General features: G+C 41.2%; 3 protein-coding genes across 5 annotated transcripts in view; 2 read left to right on the forward strand and 1 right to left on the reverse strand.

Moving 5' to 3' along the window:
- The window catches only part of TEC (tec protein tyrosine kinase), a 73,188-nt gene extending 67,977 nt beyond the window's left edge, over positions 1-5,211 (forward strand). For both annotated transcript variants that reach the window (XM_026699915.2, XM_026699914.2), the window contains exons 17-18: positions 177-334; positions 4,000-5,211. In XM_026699915.2, coding sequence (XP_026555700.1) covers positions 177-334; positions 4,000-4,074 — 233 coding nt within the window. In that variant the 3' untranslated portion in view covers positions 4,075-5,211. The remainder of the gene's footprint in view (positions 1-176; positions 335-3,999) is intronic.
- Positions 5,212-6,252: 1,041 nt separating this feature from the next.
- Positions 6,253-19,799, reverse strand: NIPAL1 (NIPA like domain containing 1). The gene is made up of 6 exons (XM_026700055.2): positions 19,666-19,799; positions 16,100-16,366; positions 13,261-13,317; positions 12,098-12,188; positions 10,864-11,024; positions 6,253-8,208 (listed from the first exon to the last, which is right to left on the reverse strand). Exons 1-6 carry the CDS (start codon positions 19,694-19,696, stop codon positions 7,589-7,591), a joined length of 1,227 nt encoding a protein of 408 aa, XP_026555840.1. The 5' UTR covers positions 19,697-19,799; the 3' UTR covers positions 6,253-7,588.
- Positions 19,800-19,953: 154 nt separating this feature from the next.
- CNGA1 (cyclic nucleotide gated channel subunit alpha 1) overlaps positions 19,954-22,016 on the forward strand; it is a 29,274-nt gene continuing 27,211 nt past the window's right edge. Inside the window, exon 1 of one of the 2 annotated variants that reach the window (XM_026699633.2) lies at positions 19,954-20,080. The gene's annotated coding sequence lies outside the window, so the exon portion shown is untranslated. The remainder of the gene's footprint in view (positions 20,081-22,016) is intronic. The other variant, XM_087936614.1, reaches the window with a different exon arrangement.

Here is a 22,016-nt window from a genome sequence, read left to right on the forward strand (position 1 = left end):
TCTGTCTCTCTCTCTCTGTGTCTGTCTCTCTCTCTGTGTCTCTCTCTCTCTCTCTCTGTTTCTCTCTGTCGTCTCTGTCTCTCTCCCTCTCTCTCTGTGTCTGTCTCTCTCTCTCTGTGTCTGTCTCTCTCTGTCTCTCTCTGTTTCTCTCTGTCTCTCTCTCTCTGATTTTGCAGGAGTTCTCATGTGGGAAGTGTTTACGGAAGGGAAGATGCCCTTTGAGACAAACACAAACTACGAAGTGGTGACTATGATTACACAAGGACACCGGCTATTTCGACCCAAGCTAGCTTCTAAGAATATTTATGACTTGATGGTAATGTGCTGGCATGAGGTACGTTATGTTGCAACTTCACTTGCAGTAGGCCTATTGCTGTATTCTGGCATGAAGAGTGACCCAAAGTAGATGCAACCATTCTTTGCACCCCGCCGGTCAGTCGAGTGAAAATTTCCAGACTGTAAGCCAATGCAATAATGCTGTATGTTCCTCCCATTTTTTTGTGGGTGCCTGAACAGTACCCTTACCTTGAACCTCACTCATTCAGGGATGAGTAAGTAGAACAGAGTCTGAAAATAGAAATCAAGTACAGTAGAACCTCAGGTCATGAACGCTTCTGTTCGCAACCAAATCAGGAGATGACAAAAAAAATTGGGAAAATTGTTGCTTCTGGTCGCGGAGAGATCGTCGGGTGCTGATCACATACAGCTGCGGCGGTTTCCCCTTCTGTGCATGCACATAATTGTAGGCGCATGCGCAGTCAGTCTCGCTGTCAGGGCTCCGATAGTTACCCCCATTTAAATCATGAGTCTCTAGCCGAACTTCCAGAAGTTAAAGAAGATTTATTAGGAGTAAACATGCCAGCACTGCCTGGGTGTAGTTGGCTCTGAGACGCATCATTCATTGTCACCCTTGACCCTGGTTTTCCCCCACCCCCTGGGTGTATCATAATTCATATTCTCCAATGGGACACATCCATAGCCAAGAGTCATCAATCATGCTCTCCAGTTAGAATTTTGCATGGCAGAAACTTCAGTCACCTAGAAACTATCTTTAAAAACATTTATGGAATGCAAGATGCCCACTGCTCCCCCCTCCCTTTCCGTTGGCAACTCTAAAAAGGCCATAGAAATATTTTATGAGATGACACTTGCTTCAGTTCACGACCAAATCGGGTTGCGACAAAAGTCCTGGAACAGATTATGGTCGTGACCTGAGTTTCCACTGTACAGTTAGTCCTCATTTAATAACCATTCATTTAACAACAGTTCAAAGTTACAGTGGCACTGAAAAGAGTGACTTATGACCAGTCCCATTTAGTGACCGTCGTAATATCGTCATATTCATATGATCAAAATCTGGGGCTTAGCAACGAGCATACATTTATGACGGTTGTAGCATCCAAGGATCATGTGAATGCCATTTGGTACCTTCCCATCAAACTTCCAACTATTTAATGGGGGAAGCTAGATTCACATTAATGACCATGTGGTCCACTTAAGAACTGGAGTGATTCGCTAACAACCATGGCAGAAAAGGTTCATAAAATCAGATATGAATCACTTCACCAACTGGTCTGTTTAGCAATGTAATTTCTGGTTCCATAAATCACGGACTACCTGTAGACTTAAAAGATTGGAAATTACAATGATTTTTAATTCTAACAATCAGCAATTTTATAAGTCAGAAAAACATTAGCAATTGACAGTACTGTCTTACAGTGCCAGGATGTGATCCTAATATGTTAGTTCTATCTACAAGAAAGGTATTAGGTAGAAAGATTTGGGTGAGCTAAGTGCAGAAATGAAATACCAATAAACAAAAACTTGCCTCACTCTTAATAGAACTGTCATGTTCTTATAACTTCTATACTTGAGGTGGATTCCAATAGATTTGGTTGAAACAACGGTGAATAAAAAAGGATTAATCTTGTTTAGTTGTTCAACCTATTTGTCACCAGAGTGCTTTATGAGCACGTGACAGTGTTCTGACCCAGGCTTTGTAAACTGTAATCATGCACAAACTTATTTTAAAATCAAGACTTATTTTATTGCAACGCTGGGAATTGTTTTCATTCTCAGCCGGAATTAATCTCAAACAATCTCCCAAGATAAGCACACACCTTTCAGTTCTGTGAAGTGCTGCCAAAAACAGAAGTATCAAATGAACTAGAAAAGTACAAAAAAATCCCTAACCAAAGTACAAAGAGCTTCAAGGACGATTCTGAACCGATCGAACTACTTTGCTTCCTCCAAAGGTTTCGTCATCTTGGCCTGACTTTAATACCTTATGGGAGGGGCAATCACCTCCCAGCCTTACTCCCAATCACCCCTTTTGTTTCAGCTGCTCTCGCCTTCTAGCAGCTCTGCGCACATGTGCACTGGGAACAGGTTCCCCTTGTTCCTCTGCCTCGCTGCTGCCAGACTCCATAGGCTCCAGAGTCAGCACATAACTCCCAGATTCTCCTGGCCCCATCCCTCCATTGGATGCAGGACCCTCATCCGAGTCCTCTCCAGACTCCTGGACTGGTCCCCGTTCTGATTGTCTGATTCCACTGCCATCTGCACAGGCTGCCAGTGAACCACAACAGACAGTGGCAGCAAAACAGCAAAGAACACGTGACACCATAAAGACTAACAAATTTATAATTGGGTAAAATATAGACCACTGTCCATTTCATGGATCATATCATCCCCAAAACATATGCAGTAATAGGATAACTTTTTATTTATAATCATCAAAATTTTCTGTTAAATGGCTTCTTCCAGTATTTGTGATTTGCTTAAGCAGCCAATCAAGTTGATGAAGAAAAATACCCTTTCAGTTTGGTTTACTAGTCCACAATTTACAACTGTAAGGGAGTCCAGAATTTCCATCCTAAATAATGACGGTCATAAGTTGAGATACCCACATGACCAGACCCAATTTTACATTTTTTTTACGGAGGTTGGTGACTGAATGCAAAATTGTTAAGTGAATGCCATCCTCTTAAGTGAATGCTGCGATTGATAAGTACATCCATGTATTCCTATAACAATAGCAATAGCACTTAGACTTATAAACCGCTTCATAGGGCTTTTCAGCCCTCTCGGAGTGGTTTAGAGACAGCATATTATCCCCAGCAATTGGGGTCTTCATTTTACCCACTTCGGAAGGATGGAAGGCTGAGTCAACCATGAGCCGGTGAGAATCGAACTGCTGGCAGTCAGCAGAATTAGCCTGCAATACCGCGTTCCAACCACTGTGCCACTGCAACTCTTATAAAAACACCCTTGGGTGTTTTTGTAAGAATTGTTGTGGCACAGTGGTTACAATGGGTGTTTTTTTGCTGGAAACAGCCCAAAGAAGCCAGGAAACCAACAGGAAAACATTATAAATTACTGTCATGTGACTGAAACACTGCCAACAGGCTGTAAAGGTGAGCCAGTTGCCAAACACTCAAAATGTGGTCATGTGACTGCAAGTGTATGCAGCCATGTGAACTCCACAATTGGTGGTAAGTAGCCTTTGGAGGGTTGCTAACTTAGGACTATTTGCATGTCATGCATCACAAAAGAAAAGGATGTCAGGATTCCAGCACTTAACCCCATTTAAATCGTGAGTGTCGAGCCAAGCTTCCAGAATTTAAAGAGGATTTATTGGGAGTTAACATGCTGCCACTGCCTGGGTGTAGCCGACTCTGAGACACATCATTCATTGTCACCCTTGACCCTGGTTTTCCCCCACCCCCTGGGTGTATCGTAATTCACATTCTCCAATGGGACACATCCATAGCCCAGTCATCAGTCATGCTCTCCAGTTAGAATTTTGCATGGCAGAAACTTCAGTCACCTAGTTACTATCTCTGAAAACACTTATGGAATGCACTTTCGGTTTTGCAAGCTGCTGCACTGCTCCCCCCTCCCTTTCTGCTGGCAACTCTACAAAGACCAGAGAAATATTTTGAGTTGACAAAAGAAATATCAATTATTAGAGCCTCTTAAAAACTTTTCTATTTCTAGAAACCAGAAGGACGTCCTACATTTCAGGATCTCCTGCATAGGATTGAATGTATAGCTGAAGACTCTTCATCCTGACTATAAGCTTGGCAGGTGCAAGAATTCACAATAAGGACAATATCATTTCAGAGATGCTGCTGGATTCTTGCCAGAGACAGTCCTGGATGCTGCTTAGAAGGACCGTGGGAAGACAAGGCAATTGTCCATATTGCTCCTTCGTCTCTGGAATAAGTTTTACCCACATAATTTAAAGTCCATTTGGCTATGCAAACAGTATTGTTATCAAGCGGACCAATGTGTGGTTTTCCTGAGAGGGGAAAATGCCCATATGTAGCAGGATAAAGCTATGTACAACATTGTCCAAATTCAGCACAAGCCTTTTTATAAGCCAGCTGTTGACTTGAAAGGACAAAATTTAAAGTGATTGTCGTTTATAGTCTTGCCCATTGCTGAGCCCTCCAGATGCGTTTGGCCACATTTCCTTTTCAGGAAGCACAGAGGTTGGCGTACACTGGTTTGGTCGTAGCTGCTGGTGAATGTAGAGGTGATAGGTAGATGGTGTGTGGAGAAACTGAGGCTGTGAGTCTCCTTCAGTGGCTTGTCAGGAAAACAGGGACGAAGAGAAAGACTAGTACAAAATATCAGATCTCCTTGACTAGATTTGCTCAAAGACCCCACCAGGCCCGAAACCGATGTTAGAAAGACTATCAAAAGACCTTCCAGTACTTGTGACTTGTTTAAGCAGCCATTAAGTTAATGAAGAAAAATACCCTTTTGGTTTTATCTGTGATATATAATCCTTCACAAAAGAAAAATATTATTAAAGCCTCTTTAAAACGTGTCAATTTCTAGAAACCAGAAGGGGCCTTATGAAACACAGCATTTGTCACAAATGTATTCTAAATGCCATTTATGGATTGTAAATATGCACTGCACATAGGTTTTCATATGAAGGGAGAATGTAGTATGTCCTACACTATTTAAAAACACAACACATTGACTCCTTTATCGTATGCTACATGTTCAGTTTGGTGCTTAGCAAAAAGAGAACAAGCTCCCAACTTCATTACAAACTGGAGAGTTTTTTTTGTTTTATCAGATTGTTATTTTGATTTTACCAGCTGCAAAGCATGCTCCATTGCCAGGGAATTAATGTATAGCAAAATATGTCGAATAAATGTACTTCATATAATAAATATGAAGTTGTGATGAAAAGTTGAACTACTCGTTTTCATTTTCAGGTGAGTATGTGGGCAAAATTAAACTTTCACACTCATTATTAAGATGGTTCCTAAACTATTTACCATCATAATTTATTATCATACATTATGACCATCCTAAAGTTTCATGGGGACTTAATTTCTCATGCCACACAATGCTTCAGAAGCATCGAAAACCATCTCAGATTACCCACTGCATTACAGAACCCGAAAGGAAAATAGACATTGTTTTGCTTTATCCTGAAACTGTTCAAAATCAGCAAAGGTAATTTTGAAGTTCTGTTCAGGGGAAAAACTTATATAATCCTACCCAGAATTACATAATCCCGCCCAAACAATCCAGACTACTGCTAAAGAATGCCAATGCTGCTTGCATAAATCCAAGTTAATTACATTTGAAAAGGGGTTAGGTGTGAGTAGCAGCAGCTAAAGGACATTCCCATTCCCATCGATTACTTAGCTAAGTCTAATAGTGAAGATTTCAGTAAGCCCCTTGCCCCACATTTTTAAACATAAAGACTAGACCAGGGGTGTTAAACTCACAGCATCATATGATGTGACGTATGGTGACTTTCCCTCCTTGGATAAACTGGAGGTGGACGTGGCCAGCATGTGACACATGTGGGCCGCGAGTTTGACACCCTTAGACTAGACTATATTTCTTGAAAGAGAAATACTCTTATTTACCACATTACATAAAGATTTTCTGCAAAATTGCAGCACATGTAGCCAATCTTTGCTTCTAAGAATGGCACCACCACAGAAATTTGCCCTATGTTTTGTTAACATCTTAAAAATAAGGGATATTTCCCCAAATATCTAAAATTTAGGAACTTTGTACAGGTGACCCATCTTTTGCTTTAATTGTAAAAATCTTCAATAGCAATCAGTTCACACTCTTGTCTGAATATCTGTTTTCTTGATATAAATCTTATGTGGACCTATCTCTGTCTGAATCCCTATATCTAGGTTTTCCAAAGGAGGATCGTCCAAATGGATTAGGATGATACAAAATATAAAAACTGGCCCAATGTTAGTAGGATACACACTTTATCAAAACATTTTTATTCATTTTTGTCAATATTATATCAAAGCTTCAAAGATTTTCCATTCAGAAGAATAAATATTAAATATCTATAAATACTTACGGCAAACTTTATAGATACGGAAAAGCATTCCCACACCCGCCGAATGGCACTTCACAGTCACTGCTCATGGTTCTTAGATGAGCAACACAGTAAGTGACCATTTAAAATAATTAAAAACCTGTATTTCGGTAAATGATTCCTTATCATGGAACAGAGGCCAATTCTTAATAATCCAAAGTAATTAGAAAAATTCAGAGCTAAAATTATATTACCCAAGTCCATACCTATCCATTACTGTGAGCTAAATATATAATTTATTTGTGTAATAAAACCTGCCCAGCTGTTTGTTTGTTTCTTAAGCTGTTTTGGAACTAAAGTGTTAATATTAAATACTGAAGAGATGACCAAAAATCTCCACACAGCCAAGCCTGTGTTTACAGATGGAATTCTATTTCAGAACCAAATTTATTGGCACTGATCATTTTACTTCAGACATTGACATGTAACCAAAATCACTTTCCAGTTCACAAAATAACCAACAAGGTCACCATGGTTTTTTTAAAAAAATCTCAACACTGTATTATAATAATACACTTCTATATAAAAGGGAAGAGAATTTAACATATGTGAGTAACACATATGTGTCTTAAAAGCTAATCTATCATCCTGAACAATTAAAAGCAATTGATGAGGGAAATAAAACTTAACAGTTTTCCAGAAATGTTTAGTCTACACCAACGTAATTCCCAGATTTCATGAGTTTACTGTAAGGATTTCTTGGTCTGGAATTAACTTCAATGCTATCTGGCCTAGAAAGACCCTGTTTTCATTTAATGTACCTAGACTTTAAACTTCAATGCTGGAAGTTACACCTAAAAAAGAAAAGAGATTCTCTCTGGACATTTCCTTTTTGGGAAACTAGAATAAATTAAAACTTTCAATTTACTAACCTGCTGATCATTAGAAAAAGTCCTGGTTGTCACAGAATATCTTCATTTAGCCCTCAGAAAAAACCTCATTTTGAAAGAGTGAAACTATAAAATACGATTTAGAAAATACATATGTAATTCACTTTACTAGCAAACCATAATCATCACTTAAGGCGACTTTTGCATGCTGTCAAAGGTGGAAAATACAGAAATACCAGAATGATCTAATTTCCTTTTCTAACCCGAAAGCAAATGACATGTTCCCGCTTTTGTTCCCCCAAATTCTGAGGTAGTGAAGATGACGACATTGCTCTGGTTGGCGGTAAGCCGCAAGAGAGACAACTTTTAATGGCAGTTACTGTCGTTCCTTTCCTTGGCTGAACAGAGTATTATCCTCATCGCGTACTGAAATGGGAGCATCCATATTTCCTAATAAAGTGTGATGAGACTCATAAGCATGCAGAGGCAAGTTGGGGTCCTTTTTAACAGATACTGCCAATTGGTTCCAGGTAATGCTGACATTTTTGAAAGCGTGAAGAAAGAAAATGCCAATGATTATGGTGAAGAATCCACTCAGGGTTCCAATGATATCTCCCAGCTCCATGCTGTTCCATTCTTTGAAGAGGATAATGGAGCAAATCACCACGGTGGTTGTGAAGGACACGTAATAAATGGAAGTGACCAGAGACGTATTAAACACATCCAATGACTTGTTGAGGTAGTTGATTTGAGTACTTACGGCCAGCACCAAGACTACGGTCAAAATATAGAGCAGCGGATTTCGAAAGACTGGCTTCTGATAAAGCATGTCCTTAATAGCGATACCCAGGCCTTTGACGGAAGAGACGGAAAAGGGCCCTATCAGTGAACAGATGGAGATGTAGACCAATATATTGGTCTGTCCAAACCGTGGAGCGACGACAAAAATAAGTACCAGTGAGGTCACAATTACAACAGAAGCAAACACAATGAAGACTGCAAGAAAGGAAAATAATGACACGTTAGGATTTACTGTAGACAACACCAAAGATGTCACATCACAAGTGCATTTGGTCCAGTGTTCCATAAAAGGAGAATCACTTCTAAAATGTTTCCTCTTTCTGCAAGGGTTGGTACTAGTTTCTAACTGTATTCCTGGCCAGGTAGAGGCAGCTCTTTAGAACTTGTGTGAGAAGCATTAGGAGGAAAACTGATAACCAATAGGTTCCTCTTCAAGATCTGGATTTTTTTTTAATAATTGAGGTAAATTAGAACATGTTTGAATTTAGGTACTGATTGTAGAGGTTTCTCTGTGTCAGTATTTCTCAACCTTGGCAACTTCGTGTGGAACTTCAACTCCAAAGTTCACAGATATCAAAGTGGTTGAAGTTGAAAAAAACTGAGACAGAAGAAGAAAGAAGAGCACAGTTGTACCCGATGCTGGAAATCCTGTTATTTGATTTTTCACTAAGTTTCAGCTGTCTGCAGCCTGGGAGCAGTTTGGAAACATCCAAACTTCCTCCTTCTGTGTTAGTCTATTTCCATTCAGTATCTCCATGTGAGCTGTAACATTGGACAATTTCAAATCTGTTTATGTAAGACAAATTCTAGCCCCATGATGGCGAACCTATGGCACATTTGTGCTGGCACGCGAGCTGCAGGCAAAGTTACCTCACTATGCATGTGCACGCCTCACAGCTGATTTTTGGCCAGTTTGAGGCCTTTTTCAGCCTCCCAAAGGCTTGAGGAAGGCTTCTGCAGGCTTTGCAGGCAGAAAACTAGCCCCGTTTCGTCACTTCTGGTATTTTCGGAAAAACAGGAAGTGATGAAACGGAGCTAGTTTTCGGCCTACAAAGCTTGCAGAAGCCTGCAGAAGCCTTCCTCAAGCTTTTGGGAGGCCGAAAAAGGCCTCAAACCAGCCAAAAATCAGCTGTGAGGCGCAGTGCAGGTAAGGGGGTGGGGATGAATGGGGGGTAGGGGGATTGCACGTGCATGCGTAAGGGGCGTGGGAGGGTGCCTTCTGGGTGCTGGCATGCGAGCGTAAACATGCAAGCGCGCACACAATTTTTGGCACAGGAGCCCAAAAAGGTTAGCTACCACTGTTCTAGCCTAATCTAAATATATTCATGAGGAAACATTTTCATAATAGGGACTCATTCTATGTGCTGTCCCACTCACATGCACATGCACACCACGGATGTTGGGAGTCTTTATTACGCCTTCCAATCCTGAGTTAATATTCCCTAGCAATTCCCTTTGGCAGCTCCAGCCCACCCCCAATGAGTTCAACAGGCTGCTCAAAAGAAGCCAGGACTAATCCACAGCACAAGGGAGGTCCACTAGTTAAAGGCAAATTCTGGGTTGAAAAAGCACTGTTGTAGAAAAATTTCAATAAAGAGGAACACAGATAGATCACAAACAGTAATTCCTACGTTAAGATCAGAGGTTTATTTCATGAGCAATTTGGAACATGAACAGCCATCATAACACAACTTACAGTAATAACCTATTGCAATGAGGTCCAGAGCCAATAGCTAGATCCAACAAGGAATAGCTATGGCCAGTGGCACTGAACTCATCCCAAGACATTATTTTTATACTTTTCTGCACTCATTTCACAACTTCACACAGCAAGGAAAGAGGCACGTTGTTCCCAGCATTCCCCTTGCTGAGCTAGATAACTGCTTCCTGGTGCAGTTATAAAGAAGGGTGAGGCTGCCTCCTCACAAATAGCCTGGCCAACCTTCATTGTGCCTGCCTCCTCTCTGCCCTACATGCTCTTGGATCAGGAGGCTGTTCTTCATCTCCACTGACCAGCTGCAGCTCTGTGTCCTCTCCATCCAAAATCTCTGGGCTTCTCAATTATAGCTGTGTCTCCTGTCTCTAGCTGAGCCAGCTGCTCACCCGGTCACTCCCCTGTTCTCGGCCCTTCCATTCCTGGCTCATAGCCCTCAACTGCCTCCCCTCCTGTGATGACCCAGGGTGCGATATAAAATAAACACAGTCCCAAAAAACAGGTGAAGCCCCTTTTATTCCTTCACTTTGCTTCCAAGCTCTGAATATCCTTGACTGGAGACAAAAAACTCCCACACAAGCAGTTACAAGAAGGAGGAAATGCCGTTTAAATTATAAAAAACAACACAAATTAAAAAACAAACAAACCAGGCAAGATAAGGGCTGGAGGACGTCCACAGATAACACACACTGGGAAGGATACCAAATTCAGGAACAATAAACTAGAGATATTTCCATGCTTTGTTTCCAGCACTGGCTAGTATGCAAGTCCGTCCTCTTATCCAGTTGTCACAGCTGCAGCCCATGAAGAGGATCAAGGTCCTCTCCTCCCAAGTAGACCACGTCTCTCCCTTATCCTCTCCTCCCTGCGTGCCCTAGGATGGAGAGGGGATGGGCCTGGGTCCTCCTCTGACTGCCCAGCTGGCCTCTGCCCTTCCCCAGCCTCCTCCACAACCTCCGGAGCCACACTTCCACTCCCTGTCAGCTGTTCCTCCTCTCCCTCCGAGTCAGTCTCCATCAGGGGTATGACACCTCCTAATGTGCCCCGGGATCAGCTCGTCCTCCTCCAAACTAGCATCTGGAGAGGCAACTGGGGAAGCATCTGGGGGAGTCCTCACATTTTATGATAGCTCATACCTGGATCTTTCAGTTTTGTTTCCATGTCATCCAAAGATGTGATTAGTTCCTCCTCCGGAGCATGGATCACCATCATGGTGGAACCCAGAATGCTTAACACACAGCCCAGCTTCCCATGAATGTTGAGCTTCTCCTCCAAGAAATAGGAAGACAATATTGCACTGTTTGGAATTTTATAAATGGAGCGGTTAAGGAAAGTCAGAACCCTTAGGAATGTAACAAATCCAGCAACCGAAGTTCTGAACAGATAGAATGAATAAGAACCAAGAACACTATTATAAATGGACAACTTTTGCACCTCCTTATTATTTTATAGTCATTTTAGACACATCAGCGTATGAAGAGTTTAGTTTAGTTCTGCCTAGGTTTACAACTGCTCCTCCTGACTTTGGGACACATTGGAAAGAGAAATAAAGAACTCCACCTGGTCTTTTGACAGAGAGCCTGATGACGGTCGCTAAACCGCCATGTAAATTGTGTGTCTATATGCAACTGCCTTTACAGGCCTACTTTGTCACAGTGTCTGTAATGTAATGGTCAAGGCCAGATTCAGGGGTGGGATTTTACCGGTTCGGCCTGGTTCAAGCGAACTGGTAGCTCCAAAGATCAACTGGGAGAGAACCAGTTCACTGCGACAATCAGCTGTTGGGCCTATCTGCCAGCCCTGGTTCTAGTCTGTGCTTTATTTCTGGGTTTTCCAGCTCAGCTGCTTCATGGATTGTCGCGCATCAGCTGTTTTACACACAGGGCTTGGAGCAGAAGGTGCGTTGTAAATTTTGCATGCGTGCCGCGAAGCCGAACTAGTTGATACACCTGTTGAATCCCATCCCTGACCAGATTCCTAATTTAAATACTGTATATACTAAAAGAACCACATATTAGGAAAAATATGTATTTTTGCAGAACCACAAGTTAATGGGAAGTGCTGTGTATTTGTGCATAGTCCAAAACTCTTTATATTGCAGACTTCTAACAGAAATGTAATGAGGTATGTTGTCACTTTGGACTCTTCAGAACGGTGTTTTTGGCTGGCTGGGGAATTTTGGGACTTGAAAAATCACATCCTAAAATTGCCAATTTTGAGAAATATTGCTTTAGAAAGATAATATAGACATAATTTAACTAAAATAGGAATATAAGAGCCTGCAATATATTTACAGTCCTGTTGAGCCATTGTTGGAACTCTCATCCTAGAGGTCGTAATAAGCAAAGCAATTGTACTAATTGTACTAACCTTATAAGGACGCTTAGTGCCCCCAATGGAGTGACCAAGGTTGCAGGAACAAAGGCATATGCAGCAAAGTTGGCAGCTTCTCCTATTCCCACTGCCAAAATGACAGAAAACTAGAATTACTCGAGAGATATAACCTTTCTAAAAATAAGAGTATCTTTCTGGAATTCTATCAGTAATTTCTGCCTGCCCGTGTTAGATGCAACCAACTTTTAGAAACTATTAGAGCGTGCATCCCTTTCTCTCCCTCCTCCCTCCCTCTCTCTCTCTCTCCTCTTCCCTCCTCTCCCTCCTCCCTTCATCCTCTCCCTCCCTCCGCTCCTCATCTCTCTCTTCCCCTCCCTCCTCTCTCTCCCCCCCCTCTCTCTCCACCCATAACACACAGACTGAAACGATCTGTTTCTAAAGAATTCTCATTAAAAGTTAAAGGAAGAGAATGGCATTCCATGAGCATCTATCACAATATAAACAATGTTTTATAATACTTCAGCACTCTTTTTTATTAAAACTTTTTACTAATACTAAACTAATACCAAAACCTTTTTATTTGCCTTATCTACAGTAGCCAAGGCACAAACTGTCTACAGTGATTCAAACTGAAAACGGATGGTACCATTTTCCCAGGATGATAATTATTTGTCTCGGAGAGCTATAAATAACAACAACATGATATTCTCATCCTTCTTTTTTTCTTTATAAAATTTTTATTGGTTTTTAAAACAAACATAAACAAACAAAACATAAAAACATCAAATCATCTTCCACATATACAGTGTGCCGGTTCAACAGGCTTTCTCTCATGCATTTAAGCACTGGTCTGCCACGGATTATATAAGCCACGGGTGTCAAACTCGATCACGTCACGTGATCTATTGGAATGTTTTTTTGCCTTTGAGGAGCCCGGGGTGGGCGTGGCCTGTGGGTGACGCCTCTGGCCCACGGGCCGCTAGTTTGACAAGCCTGGTATACGCATTAAGAACCCCACGCTACAACCACAACAAGATTTTCTGGCAAATGGAACTGGACCTGCTTTCCATTCCTACTGTACGATAGTAACATTAAGGCAGAGGAAGTCTTAACTAGTAACAAGCACTGACAGTTTCTTTTAACAAGAAGTATGCAAAAATAACTACATAAAAATAAAGTTTTGAAGCTTGAATACTTACTTGAAAGCAATCCTGCCCACCATAACCATTCTTTGAGGTAAGAATAGCCCCCGTCTCCTAGGAAAAAGAAAAACAACCATAAAAAACGTTTTTGGAAGAAAAATCTACAACTCAGCTTCTATCAAATACCTCAACTATCCCTTTTTTGATGTTTTTTTTTCCAAAGGAGGTTTTCAGAAGAAAAAACAACTCAGCTTCTATTCAAATATCTCAACAACCCTTTTTTGATTTTTAAAAAAAGGGAAATGGTCATCCTTATTCCATTGTAACTGCAGGCAGAATTATACCAGCAACTGTTTGATTTAATAATAAAGAATCGCAGAACTTTGGGCTGGAAGGGGCCTTGAAGGCCTTCTAGTCTAACCCCCTGTCCAAGGCAGGGGATATTATGGTATCCTGGACAAGTGGCTTTGCACTTATCCTAGGGCTTCAGCATTTTTTTTTTGTATCATAATGACCAGAACTGGATGCAGTATAAAGCAGTACCATCACTTCTTGTGATCTTGAGGCTCTCTCTCTGTTGATGTAGCCCAAGACTGCAATGACCTTCTTGGCATTGCAAACTGCTTGGCTGATACTTAAGTAGTGGCCCACTAACCCTAACGCCAAGCCCAACCTTTGGACACTGGGGACCAGTTCTGTGGAGTTCTGTGGAGAAAGTATTTTTCCACGGACTGGAGGGGTGGACGGTTTTGTGCGCTGCCTGCATCCCGCAAATGAGACTTCACTTGTTTGCACAGCCTGGTTTCTGGCATTTGGTGGACCACTGCTAGTCCATGGATATTTCTCATTATTAGTTACTACTGTTGGGCCATGTACCATCTATTCTATACCTGTGCATTTGATTTTTCCTGCCTAAATGCAGGATCTTGCTTTTCTCACCACTGAACTGCATCTTGTTGGCTAGGGCCCAATCAAGATATTTCTGAATCTTCGGTCTGTCTTCCAATTCCCCCAGTTTGGTGTCATCTGCAAATTTGATGAGTGCTCCTTCTATAGAAATAGCAATAGCACTTAGACGTATATACCGCTTCAGAGTGCTTTACAGCCCTCTCTAAGCGGTTTACAGAATCAGCCTATGGCCCCCAACAATTTGGGCCCTCATTTTACCCATCTCGGAAGGATAGAAGGCTGAGTCAACCTTGAGCCTGGTGAGATTCAAACTGCCAAATTGCAGGCAGCTGGCAGTCAGCAGAAGTAGCCTGCAGTACTGCATTCTAACCACTGCTCTTCTATATTCTCTCATCTAGATCATTTATGAAGACATTGGCCTAGAAACCACGATTCTGTCAGTCTTAGGCATGAAAGACAGCTGAGTTTGGCCCAGTCACTTCCTCTCAGCCCAATCCACTTCACAGGGTTGTGGAGAAAACAGGAGAAGGGGTATTAGGGATGTTGGCCATCTTGGGTTATTTATAAACAATAATAAAAGTGGAATAAAAAGCTAATAAATCATATTATGATTATGAGTTATATAGGAACAAAGTTACTAAACTTAATTAACAGAAGAGTAATTACATTTGTTTCATTTATGTTTCAAGACCACTTTTTGTTATATATACACATAAAGATCAAAATACTGTGAATATTTTTTTTCAACCACTCTTCTTCATTATTAATTTATTAATTGTCAAAAAAGCCCCAAACACTCTTCTCAGACCTCTTACAATATGACAGGAAAAAGAACCCCTTAAAAAATAGAATGCTTCATATGTGATGAAGAATATACCTTATGCTGGGGGTGTCAAACTCAGGATCTGGCCTGCGGGGTGCTCAGATCTGGTCCATGGGACCATCCTGGAAACAGAGAAGGACTGGCCCATGGTACCTCTGCCAGTGAAAACAGAGCTTGGGAGAACAGCCCATGGCCCTCATGAGCTCCATTTTCCCTGGCAGAGGGTTGCAGGAGGTCGTCGCAGCTGCAAATGGAACTTGGGAGCCCATTTTCACTGGCAGAGTGCTCAGGCCACCACAGGTGCCCCCGACATGAGTGATGTTGAGCTGGTCATGACCCCACCCTGGCCAGGCCCACACTGCCCCCTCTAAAAGTAAAACACAACCCTAATGCAGCCCTCAGTGAAATCGAGTTTGACACCCCTTGTCATGCCCCTGATGGAGACTGACTCTGAGGGAGAGGAGGAACAGCCAACAGGGAGTGGAGTTGTGGCTACAGAGGTTGTGGAGGAGGCTGAGGAAAGGCAGAGGCCGGCTAGGCAGTCAGAGGAAGAACCAGGCCCATCCCCTCTACATCCTAGGACACGCAGGGAGGAACGGAGAAGGAAACAACTTGGCTTACGAGAGAGGAAGTGGCCATGATCCTCTTCATTGGTTGTAGTTGGGGAGACTAGTATATAAGAGAGACGATTACAACACAGCGTTGTCAGAAGCAAAGTACGTGTTATTTTAGGCTGAAGTTATCTTGGTCGGCAACCTTCTAACAGACTGTGCCTTGTTATCTCCTTGAATTTGGTAATTACGTATCCTGGTCTGTTGCGTTGTAGTTTGTTTTGGTTTTTTATTTCACCTCCATTTGCTCTAAGTTCGGACTGCATTGCTTTCTTTGGAAGACTATTTTTGAGTACGTTTTATCTCCAACTGAGAATTATTGAACAGTGGGGCCAAGCTGGAGGCATTAAAGGACATTTATTTGTGATTTGGATTTTGTTACGTTTGTGCTACACTCTGGGTCATCACACCCCTACCCTATGCTTTCCACAAGAGTATAACTTATGCAAACTATTAAATATTAAATGCACATTGGAGATTGATAGCCACACTATGCTTTGAGACTTGATTCCCAATTACAAAAAAAGATATTTAAAAGTAGTATTTTTTTTACCAGCTCTAGTGAAACCTTTTGCGGCTATTTGCAAAAGGCCCTTCTTCTTCAGAACAAAGCTGGAACCCATAAAGATACTGGAACCAATGGCCAATGTGATGCCTAGGTATAAGCTGTATTTGCTTCCTTGGGGAGTGGAAACATTCAACACTGTTTTGTTGGGGTATCTCCCCGAATAGGCGAAGAAAGAAGCTTGTAGCTCCGATACGTTGAGGATCTGGCACCAGGCATGTTGAGAGTTGGGGCAAGCCAGAGGAAACACTTCCCCTAGAAAAACAGAAAAAATGATGGACTGAGCATCTATCTGATCCACATGTGTTAGAAAATGTTTGCAGACCCGATCTTAGCTTAGCAAAACAAACTCTTAGCAAACCAAAGAAAAGAGCAACCAGGATAATTGCGGGACTGGAGACTAGAAAACCTAGAACTACGCCACCTTCGGTCCAATCTAAGTATAGTATATAAAATCATACATTGCAATGTCCTACCTGTCAATGAATACTTCGAATTCCAGCTCCCCTCTTCCCTGTTGTTAGGTTAAAGTAGCTGGATTATTACAAATAGCCCATCTTGCTAAACCCTCTAGCTTTCTATAGCATCCTGTGGTTTTGCTGCAAACAGACAAGGTTTCCTGAGGGACAAATATGAGTGCGTGACCAACGGACGAACCTAGGAACTGACATTTTTCATTTCTCAATACGCACATTTCACTATCAAAAGAACAGTCTTTTATATCGTTCTTTATGTTCTGCCTTCAGAGTACTGAGATGCATTTGGCGCAGCAATTTTAACTCCTCTTGAATGGATGGGTGTTCTTTTACTATTTTCTTGACTATTTTGACTTTCATTTCTAGTCTGTCTCCTATGATGCTGCTTTCGGTAGGTTGGACTATTTTTTTTTTCTTTCGCATGAAGACAGATGCAAAGAATGAATTAAGCAGCTCTGCTTTCTCTCTACTCCAGTTATTTCCTTGCCATCTTCTCCCCTTAGTGGATTGGTCATTTCCTTGACTTTTTCTTGTTTCTTACATATTGAAATAAGTTTTTTAAAAATTATTTTTGACGTCTATTGCAAGTCTTAGTTCATTCTAAGCCTTAGCTTTCCTGACATGTCCTTGTAGACTTTGTTGGTATTCTGTTTTATTTATGTCCCTCTTCCTATTTTTACATATATTCTTCCACAGCCTCCCACGCCAGTTTGTCAGAAAGTTCTTTATGCAACCTTGCTGGCTTTGTTGGGAATCTCTTGTTTTTCTTTCTATATGATATTGTGTTAGACTGGGTTTTTATAATCTTATTTTTTCAGTTTCCCAAGCATCTTGAGTTGTTTACCTCTTTAGGATTTCCATCCATGGAAAACTTTCCATACTCTTAAGTTTATTTGAAGTCAACTCAAAGTCAAAGACGCTAGTTTGACTTTGTTTGATTATTTGTGCCTGCATTATGTTGAATTCCAGTATGAAATGAGCATTTTCCCGCAACTTCAACCCTGTCTCTCATTTCATCTCTATTCGTAAGAATTAAGTCCAGTATAGCTGACTCTCAAGTTCCCTCCTCTACCTTTTGGATGACAAAAGTTGTTAGCTGGGCTAGTCAGGAACCTGTTTGATCTCCTGTAAGGTTTGTCTCCCAGTTGATGTCAGGGGAGTTAAAGAACTGCATTATTACTGTGGTGCATTTCCTGCACACTTTCTTTAGCAGAACGTTCATTATTTCTTCTGCTTAGCTGGGTGGCCTATAGTTTATCCCTATTGGCAATGTCATTTCTTTTTTTCTATTAGCCCATATACATTCAAGAAGGCTTTCATCCTTGGTTTTATGCATTTCTGTAGCGGTGTAGTTTTTGTTTTGTTTTTTAACATATAATGCAATTCTAACTCCTCTTTTGTTAGGTCTGTTTCTTTTGAACAGTTTGTATACTTCCAGCAGCACATTCCAGTCACGAGTTTCATCCTATCAACCTTAGGCAATGGCAACTATATCATACCTCCAGGTTCACCCTGCTTATCTTCCATATATATAAAAAGCGAAAAAGCAAAATATCACTTGCACATCATCACAAAAATCTTGAGAGCCATAAGGCCTACAAACTTGAAATTTGGCACTTATGTTCCTCTTGGCTTCTAGGGGCTCACTAAGAAAGGATTTTTCAAAATGACCACCAGAGCATTAACATTTCGTATATTATTATTAACACACATGGATGCTAAGGAGTTCTACCCCCCTCCCCACCTGAAAAGAAATCTATTCCAAATGCAAAACACAAGCAGAGGAATTTCACTCCCAGTTTTAGTTTCACAGCAGCAGCCAGCTTTAGTACAGAACAGTTGAGCTAAGCCATGCCCAGGCTCCTTGCTATCTCCTTGCTCACAGAGCAAATACTGTTTCAATTTCCAAACAGCCCTCAACACTCTCACACACTGATAAGATGCTAGCCAGATGAATATTGATGGATGCTGGTAGGCAGAGGCACAATTTTTTTTCTTCCTTATTTTCCTCCCCAAAAACTAAGTCCGACCACAGTGTTTCCTGGCGAAGCATGAGTATCGAGCTAGTTTCCTCATACTTTGAGCATTAGCGTAGTAGGAGCATCTGAGTCCTTTGCAGGACTTTGGCTTTACTTGTTATTGAGTATTCCCTTCCTCATTGTTTGATTTGGTTATTTTGGGGGGGTTTATGCTTTGGATTTGGTCCTAAAGATCGGTCAAATCTCTCCCCCAACCCCCTTTCCCAATGTTGGTTTTAAAACCCTCCTGGTGTAAACAAAATCAATTTGGAATTTATTTTTTATTTTTAGTGCTGTGACTTTCTGAGGAAAGCTGCTCCAATTGGCACGCAAAGCGTTTCGCCTTGGCTGCTCTTCAACCTGTTGAGTTTCGAGGCTCTTTAAAGGCGCAGCGACAAACTTTTCAACACTTAGGATTGGCGGACCACAGGTGCGCAAAGCGTGCTACCTCCTAACCGAGGAAACCCCACTTCCCTCCCACCCCCGCTAATCCCTCTCTATTTGCGACTCTGCTACTACTACTATTATTACTGTTAACGGCTACACAAAGATGCTCACTGAGATGCGCACAGCTTTCTCAGTGACCCAGGTGGGAGGCGTACCTCGCGAAATTAAAGACACCCCCCCCAAAACAGGGGAGAAAAATTAGAAATAAGAAATTGGAAATAAGAAATTAGAAATTGAAATAAATTAGAAATTGAAATAAATTAGTAAATGGAAATAAGAAATTATTAATAAGAAATTGAAATTAGAAATACAAAATTAGAAATTGAAATAAGAAATGAGAAATGAGAAATTGAAATGAGAAATAAGAAATTGGAAATAAGAAATTAGAAATTGAAATAAGAAATTAGAAATAAGAAATAAGAAATTAGAAATTGAAATAAGAAATTGAATTAAGAAATTAGAAATCAGAAATTGAAATAAGAAATTAGAAATAAGAAATAAGAAATTGGAAATAAGAAATTAGGAACTGAAATAAGAAATTAATCAGAAATAGGGCTGGAAGGGATCTTGGAGGTCTTCTAGTCGAGCCCTCTGCTCAAGCAGGAGCACTGACCTTCCTTGCACGACTGGGGCAGCAACACCATTTTCTCCCCACGCTCGCACCGCTCACCCCCGCCAGGGACGGAGGCTGCCCCGTGGGAACCGCGGCACCAGCCCGGCGCTCTACCGCCGCGGAGCCGCCGCCTTCCTCGCCCGGCCAGGCGAACACCTGGAGGCGGCCTCCGCCCTTCAGAGAGGAGCCGCGCCGCGCCACCAATCCCAGCCGAGGGGCGGGGAAGTCGCGAAGCCCGAGAGACCTCCGGCGCGGCTCCCCCCCCCGCCCTGTCCCGCACTGTGTGACGTCACAAAGGGCAAGACTCGGTTGAACGTTCCCCTACTGACCTGGGTGCCTTCCGCGGAGGAGCGCCGCTGCCCCTTCCTTACCCGCCTCTGCAGAAGCCAGTCTGACAACCGGGCTTGGGCTGAAGGTGAGAGGGGTTTTTTTTGGAGGGGGGGGGGGTTCAGATAATCTAAGAATGGAATAGAGTAGTAGAGAATAGAGAATAGAGAATGGGAATAGTAGAGAAGACAAGAGAGAATGGGGATAGAACAGAACAGAATTAGAATAATGGAATGAAAATAGAATAGAATAGAACAGAACAGACAAGAATAGGAATAGAATAGAATAGAATAGACAATGGGAATGGGAATAGACTATAGAATAGAATAGAATAGAATAGAATAGAATAGAATAGAATAGAATAGAATAGAATAGACAATGGGAATGGGAATAGAATGGAATATAGAATAGAACGGAATAGGAATAGAATAGACTAGACAATGGGAATGGGAATAGAATGGAATATAGAATAGAACGGAATAGGAATAGAATAGACTAGACAATGGGAATGGGAATAGAATGGAATATAGAATAGAACGGAATAGGAATAGAATAGACTAGACAATGGGAATGGGAATAGAATATAGAAGAGAAGAGAAGAGAAGAGAAGAGAAGAGAAGAGAAGAGAAGAGACAATGGGAATGGAAATAGAATGGAATATAGAATAGAACAGAATAGGAATAGTATAGATTAGACAATGGGAATGGGAATAGAATAGAATATAGAATAGAATAGACAATGGGAATGGGAATAGAATAGAATAGAATATAGAATAGAATAGAATAGAATAGAATAGAATAGAATAGACAATGGGAATAGAACAGAATAGAATAGAATATAGAATAGAATAGACAATGGGAATGGGAATAGAATGGAATATAGAATAGAACGGAATAGGAATAGAATAGAATAGACAATGGGAATGGGAATAGAATGGAATATAGAATAGAACAGAATAGGAATAGAATAGAACAGACAATGGGAATGGGAATAGAACAGAACAGAACAGAATAGAATAGAATAGAATAGAATAGAATAGAATAGAATAGAATAGAATAGAATAGACAATGGGAATGGGAATAGAATGGAATATAGAATAGAACGGAATAGGAATAGAATAGACTAGACAATGGGAATGAGAATAGAACAGAACAGAATAGAATAGAATAGAATATAGAATAGAATAGAAAATGGGAATAGAATAGAATAGAACAGAATAGAATAGAATAGAATAGAATAGAATATATTAAATAGAATAGACAACGGGAATAGAATAGAATAGAATAGACAATGGGAATAGAATAGAATATAGAATAGAATAGGAATAGAATAGAGAATAGGATAGAATAGGGAATGTTAATTAGAAATTAATTAGATATTGAAATAAGAAATTAGAAATAGAGCTGGAAGGGATCTTGCAGGAGAACCTATACAATCTCAGACAAGTGACTGTCCAGTCTCTTAAAAACCTCCAGTGATGAAGCGCCTACAACACCTGAAGGCAACTTCTATTCCACTGGTTAATTGTCCTCAATGTTAGGAGGTTTCTCCTTAATTCTGGTGCTTTGGAGAATAATTTGACTCCCTCTTCTTTGTGGCAGCCCCTCAAGTAATGGAGCACTGCTATCATGTCATCCCTAAATACTGTATCATGTCACCCCTTTGTTGAAACAGTACAGGATCTCCTGCTTGAGCAGGGGGGGTGGAATGGAAGACCCCTGAGGTTCCTTCCAATTCTGTTATTCTGTTTACTCCACTGCTTTCCTCCTCCCTTCCGCCTGACCCCCTTGGTCCTTGTGCATTAAGTCTCCAGTTGTACAGCAAAGGACGTCGTGGATCCTACCATTCGTCTTCCTTACCTTCTCTGGGAAACTCTGGGGATAACTGCAGGGTGAGAAATTAAAGGAACTTAATCCCGTTCATAAATGGATCAGTTTAGAAGATTTAAGATGCACAAATCCCAGCTATAACAGTTTATGACTTGTGATTTAGCCTCTCTCTCCCTAGTTTGGTGAATCTGGCCA

The sequence above is a fragment of the Pseudonaja textilis genome, chromosome 6, assembly GCF_049901715.1.
Source record: "Pseudonaja textilis isolate UNSWEBS1 chromosome 6, rPseTex1.2, whole genome shotgun sequence".
Lineage (NCBI taxonomy): Eukaryota > Metazoa > Chordata > Lepidosauria > Squamata > Elapidae > Pseudonaja > Pseudonaja textilis.